General features: G+C 38.4%; 1 protein-coding gene across 1 annotated transcript in view; it reads right to left on the bottom strand.

Moving 5' to 3' along the window:
- The window catches only part of LOC121888693 (complement C3-like), a 35149-nt gene extending 21183 nt beyond the window's left edge, over nucleotides 1–13966 (bottom strand). Inside the window, exons 1-15 of the mRNA XM_042400260.1 lie at nucleotides 13216–13966; nucleotides 12861–13023; nucleotides 12187–12281; nucleotides 11711–11799; nucleotides 10323–10405; nucleotides 10132–10228; nucleotides 4206–4308; nucleotides 3775–3895; nucleotides 3379–3494; nucleotides 2809–2973; nucleotides 1936–2035; nucleotides 1719–1813; nucleotides 1405–1596; nucleotides 1098–1247; nucleotides 765–909 (exon numbers count right to left, since the gene is read on the bottom strand). Coding sequence (XP_042256194.1) covers nucleotides 765–909; nucleotides 1098–1247; nucleotides 1405–1596; nucleotides 1719–1813; nucleotides 1936–2035; nucleotides 2809–2973; nucleotides 3379–3494; nucleotides 3775–3895; nucleotides 4206–4308; nucleotides 10132–10228; nucleotides 10323–10405; nucleotides 11711–11799; nucleotides 12187–12281; nucleotides 12861–13023; nucleotides 13216–13401 — 1900 coding nt within the window. The 5' untranslated portion in view covers nucleotides 13402–13966. The remainder of the gene's footprint in view (nucleotides 1–764; nucleotides 910–1097; nucleotides 1248–1404; nucleotides 1597–1718; nucleotides 1814–1935; nucleotides 2036–2808; nucleotides 2974–3378; nucleotides 3495–3774; nucleotides 3896–4205; nucleotides 4309–10131; nucleotides 10229–10322; nucleotides 10406–11710; nucleotides 11800–12186; nucleotides 12282–12860; nucleotides 13024–13215) is intronic.
- Nucleotides 13967–17540: the final 3574 nt, after the last annotated feature.

Raw genomic sequence — 17540 nt, 5'->3', positions numbered from 1 at the left:
CGTGATGCTATTAAAATCAGAGTGAGGTCATTTAGCTGGTTAGACAAAGGGACAGGGTGTGGGTGTGAGAACAATGAATCTACAATTGCATATATCATTTGTTGGACTGTTATATAATAAAACATAATATAAATGCTTTATTAGCAAATACTGGTAAAGCAAATTTTTTGACACCCCTAACAAAACAGAGGACCATGATCAGTGGCTGACTGTTGAAGTCAACATGGAAATATCCCAAAAACTGTGGTTCACCAGAATTACATAAAACATATTTTCTCACTTACCCTAGTGGTATTTGGCAGGTAGTTTTGGAGCTTAAGATATCTGTTGCCTATTGTTTTGCAAATGTTGTTAGTTGTGCTGAGAGCATTAAAAAATGATATTTAAAAAAAAAAACTTACTTCAGAGTCCCTGAAACCATCTATCTTGGCTGACCTCCAGTAGTTTAACTTCTTGATTTCAACAATAAAGTGAAATCAATCAGATACAACAAAAGGGAAATATAATGTAATTTGGGTGAACCAACCATGTAAAGAGCAACTTAAAACCACCTGAAAATCATGTCTTTGCTGACCTCTAGTGGTTTAACTTCATCTCTTGCTGCAGTGATGCACAGGTATACTCAATGACCCAGTGACATCACTGTTGGGTGTGGCTAAAGGTGCGCATTTCTGACCACACCCAAGCTGGGTTTGGTTGGGAATGGATGAATGAGATAAGTAGGAGGAGGGAAAACAATGAGACTACATATTAAGTAGTATCACCTTGTCTGTAGTCTGTCCCTTGTCCTTGGGTCCCAGAAGCGGAGCTGGACTCGAATAACAGCCCAGCATCGTAGAACACACTCATGCTGTCCTTCCCTCCACCTGGTGTGCAGCCTGTGTCGTACTTCTCTACTTGGTCCCACACCTGTGCAGCAAAATACAAACACACAAGGGTTAAATTAAACAGACATATCAGTATACCTTACCTTACAGTGTACCTTAGAAATACTGAAAAGGGAACGTGTGTACAAGTTATTTATGTCTTAAACCTAGATTTTGCGATGAATCCCCTTTCAAATAGTTTGGAAAATACAGATAGAATAAAGAAATTGCCTTTTTCTGGGTGAGGCGGTGCTTGTTGTTTAGGACGTAGACGCCTTTGTCAACTGCCACCAGTCCCACTATGGCCCCTGGGTCTCCTGTGACCTTCAGACCAAACGTCCTGCGAGGCTCAAAGAATGGTGAATCTGATTCCAGCTTCAGCTGGATGTGAAGAGAAGGACAATGAAGGAAACCTGCAGATTTGTATTTGTTAGAGCGGTTACATAAAAATATATCCTAGAACTTAAATCAGCTTGACTGTGGGTGGATTTTTTTGTCCACTTCATTAGTTTAACTACTTCAGTGTTGTGTGCCTCACCGAGCCCATGCAGGTGTCCTTGACATCCACCCAAACAGAGTCTGATACCACTTCATTGTCATCTGTATGGTAGAAGGCTATGATGCGGAATGATGGCAGCATCTCTTTGGTGATGTGAAATGACATGGCAATCATTGTTTGTCCTTTTGACCTGTGACGGCCATCTTTCACCAGCTGACCTCTGCTCAGGATCTGAGGGCACAGATTTGAACATCAGCACTCAGCCAACATGTGTGTACATATTGGCACAAGACACAAACACTCAAGCATGTGCACAAACACACACTCATGCACAGGTGCTAAACATTTCTCACCAAGTATGTGATGTCCTTATCATGGTTTTGGTGCTTGCTGAGGATGAGGTTGATTTTCATGTTTTCCCCTAATTCCACCTCAGCTGTATGCACCCCTACAAAAATTACATTTTGTGATTATTGCTAGACACGGAAGAGATCTTGGCACTTAGGCAGCACTGCCACTGCCATCCGCATCTTCTTTTAAAACCTCATGTTGTTTCAGGATGTTTCATACCTATGTGAATGTAGTTATTGTTTGTGGTACTATATGGGAGAGCTACCATGGTGGCTGATGCTTGCCTTTCAGGTAAAATACGAGAATTGTTGGTCTTTATCTGCAATCAAACACAGACATAAGTAAGTGTACATGCACAGTTAAATAAATATATGCACATGAAAAGTCTCAGGTCTATCCTATCCAATATTGTCCTTGACTAGCGTACCTCAGCCTAGAAAAAGTAAAAATCAATTAAAGAAATAACAAAAAGATTAGTATCCTTAGATAAACATCAGTTGACAGAACAGAAAAGGACCTACAGATAATAGAGTGACACAGTATAATAAAGGCCGGTCATCGTTGCCAAATTCGTTTTTGAGCTTGCAAACGATACGGCTTTGTCCTATTTGAGGGCTGTTTTAAATCTTGCCATTTAATTGTGTTAAAATAAAACTGTTCCTTTTTCTCACTTGAGTTAAGGCACTTTTAACTGAAATCCAGCATCAACTGACGCTACAACTCAACTAGTATTAAGAACACCACTAACTTCACAAATAAACCTGTGCCTGGCTTTTTGTCTGTCATCTCCCCAATGACTTTTGCCACCAAGGGGCAGAAAAACATCAACATACACAGCCTCCACATGCTGTATTACTGGCTTATAAATTTACAATGATGATGATAATGATGATAATAGTGGTCAACTTTCATGTCCAGCAGAAACAGAACCACATTTGCCTTCATTTGGAGTTACGTTTCTGGCCACCTGACGAATGTGAACCTAATATTTGTTCTCCTTTTAGCTCAAAAGTTGTGGGTTTAAGCTTCCATTTGCCAAACCTGGCTGTAATGCAAAAGGGTAAAGACTTTCAAAACATTTTGGAGACTTACTGTGATCTTCAGATTCTCATCCCCTACCGCTGTATTGACAGTAAGCTTAGCCATGCCATTGGGTGCAGTGAGGCCTTCGGATGCAGTGTCGCCTTGCACCTGGCCTTGGTCGACCATCACAGCAACACCTCGTGCTGGAGTCTCATCAGGATTCAGAACTTCAACCTGCCATCCAAGACACAAACAGCTGAACAATCAGAAAAGATCTAACTATTATTGTTATTTAATGACATATTATTAATGGTAACCTGATGCTATTAGATTACTCTGGCTGCAAACTGCACAAGCTGGGCACTAAGTATTATGACTTAATATATAGTGACCCTGTGTGTTTATGTGTGAATTTCTACTGTGTAATGATCTGCTTTGTATCATAATGATCCATGACAGATTGAAGTATTGCACCAATCAGTTGTATGGATATTAAGGAAGCATTAAAGAGCATGCGGCTTGTGAAAAAAAAAAGAAAGAAAAAATGACCTATGGCATGAAAGTTGGGTTCAAACTGTGACTGTATTTCAGCAGTGAAATGTTTTCTGGAAAGGGTTTATTTAAAGTAGAATTATTTACCATAACATCAAAGGACATTCCTGGTTTGAAATATTTGGGTGTTTTCTTGAAGTGGATGGTGTAAGGTGATTTGACAATCTGGATGCCTCTCAACTCTGCCTCCACGATTTCACTACCTGTGAGATGATGCAGAAACACAAACACATCTACACAAAAAGTATTTTTACACATTTTTGCTTCATTTGTGATTAATCGATACAGAAACAATGTAAATCCATTCAATTTCTGACATACTTATCCTGATATGGTATTTTTATTTTCTTTCTTTCTCTTTCTTGTGTTGGAAATTTTAGACGTTACTGATGGTTAATTTGAACCCTGTTGTGCTGCTAAATCATATGATTCCCACATGATCATACGTACTGAACAGGCAGAAACACAGTCTCTCTTTCTTACCGCTCTCTGTCAGCACGCTGACAGCTACATATATGGACTTCCCCACCAGTGCATTGATGTCTTGGAACGTCTGTGTGATGTGCTCTCTCTTCAATGTGACCTTTCCAACACCATTCTTGACCTAATGTGACATAATACAGAAATGCATCTTGAAATACAGTCAGTGGACAGTTGATAGGAATTTTGTTGGGTGCATAGATTCTTATGTTAATCTGGCTTAATTCTGAACACGAATACCTCTCTCTGAATATAACAATTATAACTGACATATGGACAACAGTAAAATCCCAGACATTTTTCATGTTCTGCAGTCTTGCAGATTTTGTAGTACTGGTAAAGGCCAGATTTGAGTTTATATGCTTGTGCATATGAGAAATTAGACACAAAGAAATTGACAGACAGATATGGCAAAAATGTTAGTATGCACTCACCGGCACTCTCTGAAGAGAGCTGGGAAAGCTGTTCTTTTGATCACCCTGCACAACCCCAAACACCACGTAGGCTGTCCCATCCACCTTTTCACCAAACAGATACCTAAAACCACAAGAGAAGGACACATTTTAAGCCCACAATCAAATAAAACAGGAGAGAGGTAGAATAGGAACTATTACAAAAAGAATAGTCAAAACACCTTTTACTTTCTCCTCCAATCCAATCTACCAATCAAACTCAATCTCCAAATGAAGGATGTATGAGGATTCTGGAGGAGTGGCTGCACTGGGAGTGAGCTCCTTATCCTTGAACCCAAAAAAGTGGAACATTTTGCAAAATAATCTTCAGAAATGACTCTCGTCATCAACATCATCTTTGGATATATTTTTCAAATCAAAACAACTATCTAGCTGTCAACTGCTATCTGCTACCTGCTGTTACCAATATTCCAAAGGAGATACAGCACCAAAGAAGCTAACAGAAGAGTTATTTTTTGAAAACAAGAAGAAAACTCAAAGGATCCTTGCTGGTAATGTAATCCATGCATGCTGGAGCCTCTCTATGCACCCTGGACTCAAGAAGTGATGACATATGACTGGGGGTCACTCAGGATGGATAGATGGTCAACTCGCCCCCCTGCTGACTCTGCTACCAGGCCAGTCCAGGTTTTCAAATGTTAACATCAGATTAAACATCAAGGAAGACCATTTGTACATCAATCTCAACATCGAAGGAAACAGCCCTGGCCACATGGATCTTCTGGGGTTCCTAACCGCCCGGATGGTGGCCTTTTCTCCCCGCTGAAGTCGAGAGGAGGTTCCGGGTGCACCGGGCTGGTACTGAGGGGCTTAAGAGGAGCTTCTACCCTTGGCCACCGGGATCCTGGATGGGATTGCTACATAGGACTGTTCCCCAAGGCCATTAATCGTACCACAGAGCATGCCTGTCAAAAACCGCGTCAAGTTCAAAGCAGTGTTTCATCAGCAAAAACACCTGGGCTGTGTTTCATGGAGTGCTTTTTGGACTACTGTTGGTACTCATTGCTGTATTGCCTGTACGTGTCTGTCTGGCAAGAGCAATCAACACTGATGGAAAACAGCTGGGACACCGAGTGATTGAGCTTGGGACAAATGCTGGCTCATGGCCAGTTGATGCTCCTACAGTGAGTTTTCATCATAACGTACTGAGATATTTTACAATCTATTCTTTTGTCCTGCGGCACGGACGAGCCAAGGTACCAGAGCGAATCACCGATCCAGTGGACCAGTCATCTGCCACCCCTTTTTGGAGAATAGCAGGTCTCCTCTTCATGCTGCTCCTGCTGTCCGGAGATGTTCTACTAAATCCTGGACAAGTGACACCTGGAGTGCTGCAGAACTTTGATGCTGATTTGTGCCTGAGTGTGTCTGGGACTCCTCTGGTGCTGGTGATGAGTGAGCATCAACTTTCTTCTTCTTCTCCCTTAACAGACTAAACTTTGTTAACACAAGGCATGATGTCTCAATGAATAACTTTTCACTACTGGGCTGTGGAGAGGTCCAGTGTCTCTCTCACAAAACCTGCTGCTGATGAAGCCCTGCAGTGAGAAGGCAGAGGTTATTCAAAACCTTCTAAACTGTCAATCATGGAAAAGTCTAATGGGACCCGAAACTGAAACCGAGAGGGCTATTAGGTGGAGATTTTAACATCAGAAGCATTACTGCAAAGAGCAATCAGCTAACTCATCTTGTGTTGGACTCAAATCTGGACTTTCTCTGTCTAACTGAAACGTGGTTGAAATAAAGAACTCCTGCGAGTGTGTTCACGGTGCACGGATACCGATATTTCAAAAGAGACAGACCTGATGGAAGAGGAGTAGGGGTGCTTTTTATGTGAGAGACAACATCAAATGTGAACGTGTGGTTTACAATGTGGGTAACATGTTAGAATATGTTGGGATAAAAATAATGTTATCCCAACAAATGTCTTTTAACATTATAGGTGTCTATAGGCCCCCATCTGCAGATGACACTTTATATGATCAACTTACAGAAGTCTTGAAACAGTGCAATCTCAACAAAGAAATTTTACTTATGGGTGATTTTAATGTGAACTAGGAGGATAAATCTAAGAGGAAAAAACTAAAAATGAGAAATTCCAACTAGAACAACTAGTAAAAGGCCCAACTAGGATTGCAAAATGCTCCAGTACACAAATTGATCTGATATTTACTAACAAACCAGAAAGAATAACTAAAAGTTATAATTTAATCATGGCTTATCAGATCATAACCTAACGTATCACAGATTTGAGTCACTGATCAGATCATTTGGGGGGGGAAGGGAGGGTCTGAGGGGGGGCAAATAAAACTTTGCTTTTATTCTGTAAAGCACTTACAGCATGGAACTTTTGTTCACAACATTCAGGATGTCCAACATTTAATGTTAAATAAAATCTTAAAAGATATAAAATATTCAAGGCTCAATTGTTAAATTAAATTGCAATATGAGGCATGATACCTTCCTCCTTTAAACATGGTAGTGAATGAAATTTCATCAAAACTCGATGATAACTTACAAACATGAACACACGTCTTCTCCTGCAGCTCAGCTTGTTGAACAAGCCACCAAACAAACATTCATCGGGGAAAAGTGCACCACCAATGGCAGTTAGCAGTTAGATAGCTAATCAGCTATGATTAGCTGCTCAGCTGCAGCACATCAAACAGCAGGTAAACATACCTGCAGATGTCACTATGGACCCATTAGCCTCCTAACATTCTCCAGGTCGCCGGCGAACCTCTTAAACTATGTGTAAGTGGCTTAGCATCACGCAGTTATGAGTAAAAGCAATTGGCACAATTTGGCCACTTGGAGACATTTTGGAGAGGTTTGTGGTGACACCAGTGACACCACAAACTAAAAACTCCCTAGTTCCCATAAGGTTAGGCCTAGACGTCTGTAATTTTATACAGGTGTGCTTGACAAGATGTAGAAGGTATGTGGAGATTTACATAGTTCTGGCATAAAGCATGTCCTAGTTATTGTTACTCAAATGTGACTCATCATAGACAAGGACCAAAAACACTTTCTTGAGGCATATTTGAACTGATGTAGTTTTGGTTCTGTTTTAGCCACATGCTAAACAAGCACATTTCCAAAAATGAGAAGATGTTACCTTTCAAATTGAGCCTAATACATGCATTTTGGCATCACAGTTCTTCTGTTATAAGCTTTTCCATTTGGGTACACCAAATAGGTGAAAATTCCCAAAAAATGGTGGATGTTAAGAGGCTACATGCTGGTTTGGTCGTTGTGCTTCAAAATTCCTGTTAGCGACATGCTGTCTGTCCATGACTTGTACTTACAGCAGTTTGTTTAGGTGGTCTCCAATAAGACATTAAATTTGACAGTTAATCCACAGTTCACATGCGTGCCTAACCTTGGGGGGGCGATCTGTACAGATCACGGATCAACTACGTTCTGTTACACCAGCACTAAAAATAGATTTAGGACCACGGCAACTAAGACAATGATCCTTCCATGCATACCCAGAGCTAAGCGAGAAGAATTTATTAGTGAAATCAATAGCTTGAACTGGGATGATGTACTGTCCTCTGATGATCTGGACTATGGCTGTGACACTTTTACTCACAGAATCAACACTGTGAGGGAAAGATTTAATATGAGGATACAGATAAAAACTAAAAATACATACTATTTACCGTGGTTTAATGAAAATTTGTGGAAACTAATGAAATCTAGAGATGCTGCACTAAGGAAGGCAATTAAAACTAGAAGAGACACTGACATGCTGATTTATGAAGGTTTAAGGAACAAAGTTATCCAAGAGCTAAGAGAAGCTAAATCTCGTTTTTATCTCAATATTTTGAATGAGGCAAAAGACAACAGTACATCAATCTGGAAAAACATTGATAATCTCACAAGGAGAGACACAAAATTTTTAGATTTTAAACTCAAAGTACAGGAAAAGTTAATTGAAGACCATCTTCTTGTTGCTTCTGTCCTCTCTTTTCTTGAATTTGTATATGAGTTAGGAAAAAAAATGTACGAAAAGGAAACTTGATATTGCTCCTATAGATGCTACAGGCCAAGTTTTCGAGCTGGTAGAGTCTAATGAGTTACAAGTTAACAAAATCATCAGCTCTTAAAAAGCTCCAAAAGTAGAGATGCTTTCCAATTTGACACAATGTTTGTTAAATCACACAAAGACATTTTAATTCCCCCTATTGCTCATTTAATTAACTTGTCTTTTAAACACAGCTTCTTTCCTGATGACTGGAAATGTGCCAGTGTCACACCTATTTTTAAATCTCTGACACTGCCTTGAAGCCAGTAACTATAGACCAATAAGTATACCACCAGTACTCTCAAAGGTTGCTGAGAAAGTTGTCATTAAACAACTGACAACATTTCTTAATACAAGCAATTTTGGTCCACATTGCATGCAATTTGGCTTTAGAGCAAATCATTCCACCGAAACTTTGCACAAACCTTGCACTTAATTGGGCAAATTAAATCAAGACATAGAAGGAGTAGGTGGTGCGTAAAGCATTTGACACAGTCAATCATGACGTTTTAATATCGAAACTCTCTAAATTTAACTTCTCATCTAGAGCACTGACACGGATGTCTTCATATTTATCTAATACAATACAATGTGTTAAAGTTTAGAACGCACTGTCCAGTAACATGAAGTGCACAATCGGTGTTCCACAAAGGTCCGTGTTAGGTCCCTTATTATTTAGCCTATATATTAATGATCTCCCTCAGCAGTGTCATGATGTAGAACTACAAATGTGTGCAGATGACACCATTGTGTACACACATGCAAAAGCAGCTGCATTGGCTGCTGCTAAGCTAACATTTGCATTGGAAAGTCTAAATGAGTCTAAATGTAAACAAGACAAAAGGCATGTTTTTCTCTAAAACCATGGTACAACCTCCTAACGCTGATATTCTCATCAAAGGTGAAAAGATTGACATAGTTACTGATTTTAAATATCTTGGCGTGACACTGGATCCAAATTTGAACTTCGAGAAACATGTTAAAAAAAACAGTTAAAACCATAAAGTACAACTTAGCAAATTTTAGACATATTAGAAACTGTCTCTCTTTGGATGCAGCCAAGATATTTATGCATGCAATGATTCTTTCCCATATGTCTTATTGCGTCACATGTTGGGGGCAAGCTGGAGAAACAACCATAAAACCTCTTGAGTCCTTATAGAAACAAACTCTAAAAACTCTGGACAAAAAGCCAATGCATTTCCATCACTGTAGGTTACTGAGCTTTGAGAATTTTAGATTATTCTCAAATTTGTGCCTAGTATTCAAAATTTTAAATGGTTTGGCCCCTCCTCCACTATGTGACTTTCTGTACACTTGCTCAGTAAATTCTGTGAGATCCTCCAGAATATCCTCTATACAAGATTGTACCAAACCATTTCGTCACACTGCATTTGGACAGTCAGCTTTCTCTGTGAAAGCCACAACTCAGTGGAATGCCCTACCTGACGATCTAGTGAGCTGCAGTTCAATCAGTGCATTCAGAACCAGGTTGAAGAGTCTGCTGAAGGCTGCTCAGCTCTGTGGCCACTGAGTCTGGATTTGATCTCATGGTCTTCTCAAATAATCTTGCTTTTGGTTTGACATGCTTGCATTATTGATTTCTGATTGATATTGTGGGTGTATGTGATGTGCTATTGTGAATAGCTTTGTATTTTGTATAATGTGTTCTGTGTGTTTTCTGCTTTGTACTGTTTGTTGTTGTGCTGTTGTATGTTTTGATTGTGGGGGACTACAGATGTAAATTAGCTTTGAGTTAACTCTGGTGCAGTGCATCATTTATGTTAAAAACTGTACACTGTCCCGATAAATAAATACAATACAATACAAATCCACAAAACAAAAACTTGCACCTACGTAGCTTTAATGTCGACAGTGAAGGCTTCGCTGTCCACATAGAAGAAGGGGTCAAAGGATTCCGGAACCGTCAGTTTAACCTCAAAACTGGGCAGCACTGAAAAATTGAAAACATTTTATTGGATGTGTAATCGGGTAAAGAGTAAGTTGTATAGGTTTTTAAATGACAGTCCAAGTAAAGAAGGACTCACCGTATTCTTTGACTTCAAACTCTGTAGAGAAGCTCTGTTGTGGATTGCTGTGGAACCTGGTAACCACTTTCCACAGTCCAGGACTACACACACACACACACACACACACACACACACACACACACACACACACACACACACAAGGACACAAGGACAAATACTTCAATAATCAAGCAAAAGACTAAAATATTCATAACATTAGAGTCCAGACTTCAGACTCAAGTTATTTATGAGCTGGTGCAACACACTTTTAGTGTCCTCCATTCACGTTGGCTGACAAACTACACAATAGTTAGAAAGGTACCTTCATTTTACCCCGGTTTAGACTGATTATCTAACATGATTAACTGTACTATGATTCATTTAAAATTAATGTTCAGATTGAAATTGGCTGGATATGATAAATTACCATACAATTACAAAGGAATAGTTTTGGGAAACAAACATAATTACCTTCTGATGGAGAGTTAGGCTACATGAGAAGATTGATACTTTACCACTCTCATATCTGTACACTAAATATAAAGTTAAAGCCAGCAGCTGGTTAGCTTTGCTTAAAAGACTGGAAACAAGGGGAAACAACTAGCCTGGCTCAGTCCGCAGGTAACAAAATTCATCTGCTCACTAGCTCACTAATTAACATGTTATATCTCATGTGTCTAGTTCGTACAATTACCTATGTGTGAAAACAGTGATTTGCCAGGGGGTTGACCATTGGGCCAGAGCATTTCTTGGTTCCACCTGCTAACTTCCTGGAGTCTGCGCTGGTTGCCTGGCAACTGATAACTTGTTACTTACAGACTTAATACTGTTTTATGGTAGGTTGCTCAACACTTCTGATAAGTGTTGGTTGACAGAAATGATGTATTTTGTCGCTCAATGCTTTCCTTTCATGTCATACACCTAGAGAATTTTGTTATGTCAAGGACATCGTCATATTTTGTTGCAAAATGTTATTGGGTAGTGGTGCTAACGTCGCCATGGAGATTGTAGTTTTCACTGAACTTCATTATTGATATTTTGGTTTGTAACTTAAGATAACTTGTAACGTCCTTGTTTAATTAGTTCTGGTCGGGATGATATACCAAGCTGGCTGGAGGACAGTGTCTGGTTACCATGGAGACAACTGAAACCTTTCGCCAAAGCATAAATTGAAAACATCACACAGCGTTTTAATTCATAGCGACTATTTAATTTCTGTTGAGTGACACTTATCCAAAGTGTCAAGCAACCTAACATAAATCAGCCTTGAACGCAAGCCAGGTTAGCTGTTTCACCCTGTTTCCAGTCCGAATTATTACATGTTAAAAATGTTAAATTCCCCACTAACACCAAACAACCACAACAGAATGTACAGTAATGCAATTAAAGTAAAATAAAATACACACCTGACAATTTCACCCAGTTTGTAATGTCCAGAGTGGATGCCTGATTTCAGAGAGAATGAATCAAGTGGCATAATGACGCCGTCAGGGGTCTAAAAATATGCAAAATTGAACAATCATTAAAAATGAGCCTTGTCAGTTTACACATTTATTGAAATCATTCTATATTTTCAACGTCCTTTGTTTACTGTCCATAAGCCTGATCAGTCTTTAGACACTGTCTTAAACATTTCTTAATTTTTTTTTTGTCTACCTCTCAGGGAGAGGCTGCAACACAACCACTAGAGGGAGACATTTATTTTTATGGGTGGGACGTGTGTCAGAAGAGATGAAACAAAGGAATACAAAGGTCATTCAGGTGTTTAAGAAGCATACAGAGACAAAGTGGAAAGTAAAATGATCTCACCTACAGTTGAACAGTGACAGCTCATTACAATATTTCATTGAATTCTGTGCTAATCAAAGATAAAATACATTACCACAAACTCAATATCAATAGAGGGAGCAGATTGGGTTTCGCCATCTCTCTCTACTGGCTCCATACTGGGTGTCACTGCAAACATCCTGTAATGAACTGAGAGACAGAGAAGAGGTCATGGTGTATCTATTTTGAGTTTTCACTTTATTATTCCACTTATGTGAAAAGAAGAGTTCATTTTATTGTAGTTTATCATGCAGTCACTCTTGAAAAATGAGAGATGTGCTAGTCAAACTGTGATGCTCTCAGAGATGATGAGGATTTTTAGGAATCGAGTATGAGGGGGAGTATTTGCTTTCTGGCAGGTGTTTGTATTCTCTATTTATTAAATATTTTTCATGTGTTTTTTTCTATTTTCATTGTTTGTTAATGTGTATTTATCTCTTGCTTTAAAGACCTCCTTAAAAATGATAGTTCATCTTTAAAAGTCTATCCTTGATTTTTGATATCGATATTGTACATTATCAACACCAGTAAAGAATAAATGCTTTCAAAATGTCCTTTATGAACACTAAAGAAGTAGTTCATAATGCTAATTATTCAATTTTGCAGCAGCTTAATACATTTTACCTTCTGACATAGATTGGGTGATATATTTTCTAGGGAGATACCTTAGCATACCAACAGATATTTTCACAAGGGTAGACGTATTTCTCAACAGTGATGCGAACTCACCTGTGCTGTCGGGGGTGTAGAGGGTCTTGTCGGTCTGGATGAAGATGTGGCCAGACTGGAAGGAGACTAAGACGATTTTCTCCAGCAGATGGTTAGGGAAATGAGCTTGCAGGTACACATACTGCTTCATGTTAGGATCCTTACTGAAGGTCCCAGCAGGGATCTGAAACCAGAGACATAAACAGGAGCAGAATCGATATGTCATGAGCATTTATAGATGCTAAATCTATTGTTTATGGTCTTGATAGAAAAAAATATTTCTACAAATTAGGTGACGAATGCAGGCCAAATACAAAAAGTCAAGTATTGTGTAAGAGTAACATACAGTATACAGTACATTCAGTATTTATTTTACCGTAATTTGTCCGAAACTCTGGAAGCCGTTTGTTTCACTAAGGGTCACAGATGTGGTTGCCAGATCGCTTTTGGTTGGAAAGGTCATCACTTTGATTTCGACCCTGATGTCACCTCCGGTGCAATCTTGACACCCCACAAAGATTTTTTCTGCTGTTCCTACCCGCAACAAGTTGGGGGCAGCCATCACTTGTCTGCAGAGCAGTGGGGACAGAGAGAGAGACAGTATCACTGCACTGAATCACACTGCTGCTCAGGATGCACTGACTTACTGACAAACATGGTCTTTTTAATTGTAAGGCACTATAACCCCCACACATGCTAATGACAATGAGGTTTGTCACTATTTAAACACAAGATTTACTGCTGTAACCCTTAGCCACATGTTAATGCCTTAGTGTGGACATTTTCTTACAATATTTATTTCATTTAAAGGACTTTTACAGACCTAAAGAGGTATAAATGTCCAGTTCTCAATGTTTTCACATTTTTCCTTTCTTATTTCTGTCTTATGACCCCTCAGGTTTAATTTGGAACCACTGCTTTGCAGCCTGAGGATCATCTGATCTAGCATGGACATCACACACAATGAGTAATCTATTTATTATCTTAACTAAAATCTAGCACTGGATCAATAAAGCTGTTTGCTGTGTCTGGTGTAATGCGTTGACTTATGAAACTGTAAACTGGTCCACTGTTTTTTGTAAGACACAAGTGAAATTAGAACTGTGTTAAACCAATACTCATGCAATATGTCCTTCGTATCCATACACTTTTGAAATAAATTATAAATGTAGAGAACCACTGATCTTGTTGTTGTGCTCCTTACAGTTTCACCACAACAATTTGAATATCAGGGAGCTGAGTAAACAAACTGCATATTTTGTATTTTTATGTATTCCCTGTGTTAATTAAACCCTGGAAGAGTGTATGAAGGTAAGCTAGGTCTACTTACAATGGAGCTCCATCAGCCAGAGAAGACAGGGAGGCAAAGGCCAGAGAGGCCAGCAGCCACAGTGGAGTTCTACACATCCTCCTACCTGATCCTGATCTGCTGTCAATGAAGACTCTAGCTGCAGCACTCTTCTTTAACCCTCCCACAACTCTTCCTGTCCTCACTACTGTCTCATCCGTCCCCTTCTCAAAGGTGTAAACACAAACACACACATGATTTCCCAGCAAAAGTTGAGAAACGGTTCAGTTCTGATAAACATTGAAGGGTAAACAGAAAAAATCAATGAGGGTTTACATGCTTGACTAACTTCTAAACACTCTTGAGTAAACAGTCCTTTGCAGAATTAAATAAAAACAGCAATTTCACATTTCTGATGTACATTTTCTAATATGATTCCCTTGTTTTTTTCTTGCTTGTAAAATGTAGTCACCTATGCTTATTCTCAATCTGCTGAATAAGTATATTTCCACATAAACATATTGAACATGCACAAACACACAGATAACTGTTGAGGTAAAAGTCTATCTGGCAGGGTTTTTTGAGTTTCAGCACCAAGGAATTATCTCCAATGACAATCTGATTCAAAAAATGATGATCAATCATTTTAATGTTTATTTCTCTCTTGAATTATATGATAATATATTTTTAAATAATTTAGATAATACTATCACTCAGTGGACTTAATGATTTGCATGTTGTATATACAAATATGTCAACTATCAGAGATTTTGCCTGTTTATACAAAGGCATCTACCCCTTTAATTTGGTTGGTTGTATAAAGTCAATGAGGGCAATGTGGTAAATTAATGAGCGGGACTGCTTCATGTAAATTCTGGGTTTTTCTTTCATGTTGACTTGACAGGTATTTAATTTGCTGGATTTGCCAAAAACAGATATATCTCTCAGGTATTTTATCCATGAATTTCATATATTACAACTCTTTCATCTCTATTGATTGCAACAAAACATATTTTGTCAGAAAATTGGACTTGGGACATTTTTTTTTTTATTAACATGTCTTTTTTGAAGAACACATATGAACACAAGTGGTACATAGGAGCAAAAAGTGCCAACTAGACCCCTCCATCCACTATATATATATCAACCCATATTAATTCTTTAAATGTAATTCTCTCCACAGTATATAATGTAAATTGTAAACTAGGTCAATCCATTCATTCTGGTTTGGATTTATGGATCTTATGTCCTTAAGCCATTTTCTGGTCAAAGCATTTTTGCATGCCACTAACAGCACTCTCAACAAGTGTTTATTTGCACAGGAAAACTCCTCTAGATCACCATGATACATTATTTTAAAATCAAAATTAACTTTCATCTTAAAAACTGCCTCCAGAACGTTGTGAACAGTTCCAGAAAATGTGAGGGTGACTTGCCACAGCGCCTCTGCAGGAACTCCAGCAGACAGTCAGATTAGTGTAGTTAGTATTTTAAGCTGGAGTACAGAAGACTCAAATCGAATTGTCATTAACATGGCTTATCTTAAAGGATTTGTTTGATATTTGGGAAATACGAGATTCCACTTTCTTGCAGAGAGTAAGATGAGAAGATCAATAACAGTGTTATGCCTGTACCCTAAATATTGCAGCCACAAGACAGTTAGCTTAGCTTAGCATAAAGACTGGGTAACCTAGCTCTGTCTGCCAACATTACAGTGATGTCAAGACTCCAGGAAGTGACTGTGCACGGCCAAGAAACATATACACATTCAACCCCCCATAAAACCATGTGGGGTTTTTGCATTTTGGTTTTTGTTGGGATCAAACAAACCAGATGTAACATTTATCAGTGAACTTCAGAGGTTCTAATAGACAGATCTGGTTACCTCTGGACAGAACCAGCTGTTTTCCCATTTCCTGTCTTTATGTTAAGCTAAGTGAAGTGGTATTGATCTTTTCATTTGAATCTCAACAAGAAAGAGCTCACAGTATTGTTGTAAACATTACTATACATTTGTCATTGTTTTTTAATTCAGTATTTAACTTTTACTTCAGTTCATTGTTCCTTAAGAAATCATATAGAGTGCCTATTTTGTGGACTATCCATAAGAAAATGAAAGTGTCAAAGTTCAGGACAGTCATCTTGGCTTATGCATTTTGTTTTGCACTTTAAAGGGGTGATTTCCAGTTAAATGGACTGTATTCGATCTCTGATATCTTACACATTTGCTTAAACTATTACATCTAACAGTACATTAATACTCTTTCTATCACCGATATGAAGAATCTACTAAAAAAAGAGACTCTTCTGTGTAACTCACAGATAAAAATGGACATTAAGTCTCTGCTCTTTACTCTTTGTTGTGACTTTCTTTTTCACTTCTGAAGACTTGATTCAGCATAGAGCGGTCATAGTATGTCTTTGTCTGATAAGTAATCATAAAAGTAGGCCAGGCCAGAAAGCAGGCTGTCCTCAGCTGACACACAGCACAAGGCCTTTTCTCTCTAATAATTAAACCTAGGCCACCGTGATCTCAGAGTGACTGATGATTTGTGTTTGTCAAGGCAAACAGCAGCAATCCACATACTCTCTGTAGTGAGCTCTGTGGCTTAGTGTTAATACAATAAAGTCACAAAAACAGAACATATATATAACAGAAAATAAAATATCTGAATTGTGTTTGTGTGTGTCTGTGTGTGTGTCTGTGTGGTCCAGGTATTCCTCACGTTGTACACATGTGTAAACACAACACACACATAATTTCCCAGCAACAGTTGATAAACTGTTCAGTTCTGATAAACATTGAAGGGTAAACAGAAAAAATCAATGAGGGTTTACATGCTTGACTAACTTCTAAACACTCGAGTAAAGAGTTCTTTGCAGAATTAAATAAAAACAGCAATTTCACATTTCTGATGTACATTTTCTAATATGATTCCCTTGTTTTTTTCTTGCTTGTAAAATGTAGTCACCTATGGTTATTCTCAACCTGCTGAATAAGTATATTTCCACATAAACATATTGAACATGCACAAACACACAGACAACTGTTGAGGTAAAAGTCTATCTGGCAGGGTTTTTTGAGTTGCAGCACCAAGGAATTATCTCCAATGACAATCTGATTCAAATAATTGTGATCTATCATTTTAATGTTTATTTCTTTCTTGAATTATATGATAATATATTTTTAAATAATTCAGATCATACTATCTCTCAGTGGACTTAATGATTTTCATGTTGTATATACAAAAATGTCAACCATCAGAGATTTTGCCTGTTTATACAAAGGCATCCACCCCTTTAATTTGGTTGGTTGTATAAAGTCAATGAGGGCAATGTGGTAAATTAATGAGCGGGACTGCTTCATGTAAATTCTGGGTTTTTCTTTCATGTTGACGTGTCAGGTATTTAAA

This window comes from Thunnus maccoyii, chromosome 2 (genome assembly GCF_910596095.1).
Source record: "Thunnus maccoyii chromosome 2, fThuMac1.1, whole genome shotgun sequence".
Taxonomy (NCBI): Eukaryota; Metazoa; Chordata; class Actinopteri; order Scombriformes; family Scombridae; genus Thunnus; species Thunnus maccoyii.
This window is presented reverse-complemented; position numbering and strand designations above follow the sequence as displayed.